Source organism: Equus quagga, chromosome 10 (genome assembly GCF_021613505.1).
Source record: "Equus quagga isolate Etosha38 chromosome 10, UCLA_HA_Equagga_1.0, whole genome shotgun sequence".
Classification (NCBI taxonomy): domain Eukaryota; kingdom Metazoa; phylum Chordata; class Mammalia; order Perissodactyla; family Equidae; genus Equus; species Equus quagga.
Genome location: NC_060276.1, coordinates 6,107,438 through 6,109,167, shown reverse-complemented (window position 1 = coordinate 6,109,167; position 1,730 = coordinate 6,107,438). Strand labels below are relative to the sequence as shown.

The window sequence follows — 1,730 nt, the reverse complement described above, 5'->3', positions numbered from 1 at the left end:
ATGGAGATAAAGAGGGAAATGGCAGCAGACCTGGGGACTCCATTTAGGCTCAGTCAGAACAACCTCCCTGGTGAAAATTTAAAATACAGGGTGGGACAAATGTGTTCGAACTTCCCAAGAGCAGGAGAGAAAAGACAGGCTGTTAGAGTACCACCAGGTCAAAATATAAGGGAAATGGGAATGGAGGTGGCTTGCCAATCCAGGCAAACTTGCCTTTCAGTTGTGGTGGCCTCACAGGGCGAGGGGGCAGAGACAAAAGCCCAAGTCCTTCCCTTGGGAGAGAGGCTAATAAAAGACTCTAAACTTGGACCCCAAAGGATTGTATTCTGATGGAAAGTAGGAACCAAAGGTACTCCCCTCCAGGATTAACAAGAGCAGTGGAAATGAAAGAATAAAAGAAAAAAAATTGTCACTGAGAATTGTGGCCGTGAGCCCGTCTTCACTTGGAATTGCAGTCCAGGTTTGCATTTCTTGGGTTGTCACAGAAATATCAAGCTGTAAAGAGACCGACGGTGGTCTTGGACTGGGAATGACCCCAAGCACCTGGCAGAAATGAACACAAATCCTTCTGGAAGAAACTACCTTAATCTTCAGCCTAAAAAACACCCACAAGGGGCCGGCCCGGTTGCGCAGCAGTTAAGTTCACATGTGTTCCGCTTCTTGGCAGCCCAGGGTTCACCGGTTGGGATCCCGGGTGCGGACATGGCACCGCTTGGCAAAAAGCCATGCTGTGGTAGGCGTCCCACGTAGAAAGTAGAGGAAGATGGGCACAATGTTAGCTCAGGGCCAGTCTTCCTCAGCAAAAAGAGGAGGATTGGCAGTAGTTAGCTCAGGCCTAAGCTTCCTCAAAAAAAAAATATCCACAAATCATTCTTCTACAACAATGAGATGTACACTCATATCTCAGTTTAAAGAAAAATAGACCTTTCGGCTGGCACCGCCATCTTCCGGTAATTCACCAAAATGACCAACACAAAGGGAAAGAGGAGAGGCAGCGGCTATATGTTCTCTAGGCCATTTAGAAAACATGGAGTTGTTCCTTTGGCCACATACATGCGAATCTACAAGAAAGGTGATGTTGTAGACATCAAGGGAATGGGCACTGTTCAAAAAGGAATGCCCCACAAATGTTACCATGGCAAAACTGGAAGAGTCTACAATGTTACCCAGCATGCTGTTGGCATTGTTGTAAACAAACAAGTAAAGGGCAAGATTCTTGCCAAAAGAATTAATGTACGTATTGAGCATATTAAGCACTCTAAGAGCCGGGATAGCTTCCTGAAACGTGTGAAGGAAAGTGATCAGAAAAAGAAGGAAGCCAAAGAGAAGGGTACTTGGGTTCAACTGAAGCGCCAGCCTGCTCCACCCAGAGAAGCACACTTTGTGAGAACCAATGGAAAGGAGCCTGAGCTGCTGGAACCCATTCCCTATGAATTCATGGCATGATAGGTGAAAGAAAATAAAAGACCTCTGCGCTGTAAAAAAAAAAAGAAAAATAGAGAAACATTTCAACATGTTAAACAAATTTGACCTAATAGACTACATATAAAATATTAAAATCCATATCTATAGCATGTACATTCTTTTCAAACACATATGGAACAGTTAAAAACTTCAACATATTGGGCCAAAACCATGTCTGAAAATGTTTGAACGTACTGTAATCAGCTTACTGGAATAAGTAGAAATCAATAGGAAAAGTACAACTCCAGGAGCCCCATGTGTTTGGC

General features: G+C 44.0%; 1 protein-coding gene across 1 annotated transcript; it reads left to right on the top strand.

Moving 5' to 3' along the window:
- The first annotated feature begins 963 nt into the window (after positions 1-963).
- LOC124245824 (60S ribosomal protein L21-like) lies at positions 964-1,490 on the top strand. Its single transcript, XM_046673587.1, has one exon. The coding sequence runs from the start codon at positions 964-966 to the stop codon at positions 1,444-1,446; it is 483 nt and encodes a 160-aa protein (XP_046529543.1). The 3' UTR covers positions 1,447-1,490.
- The last annotated feature ends 240 nt before the right edge of the window (positions 1,491-1,730 follow it).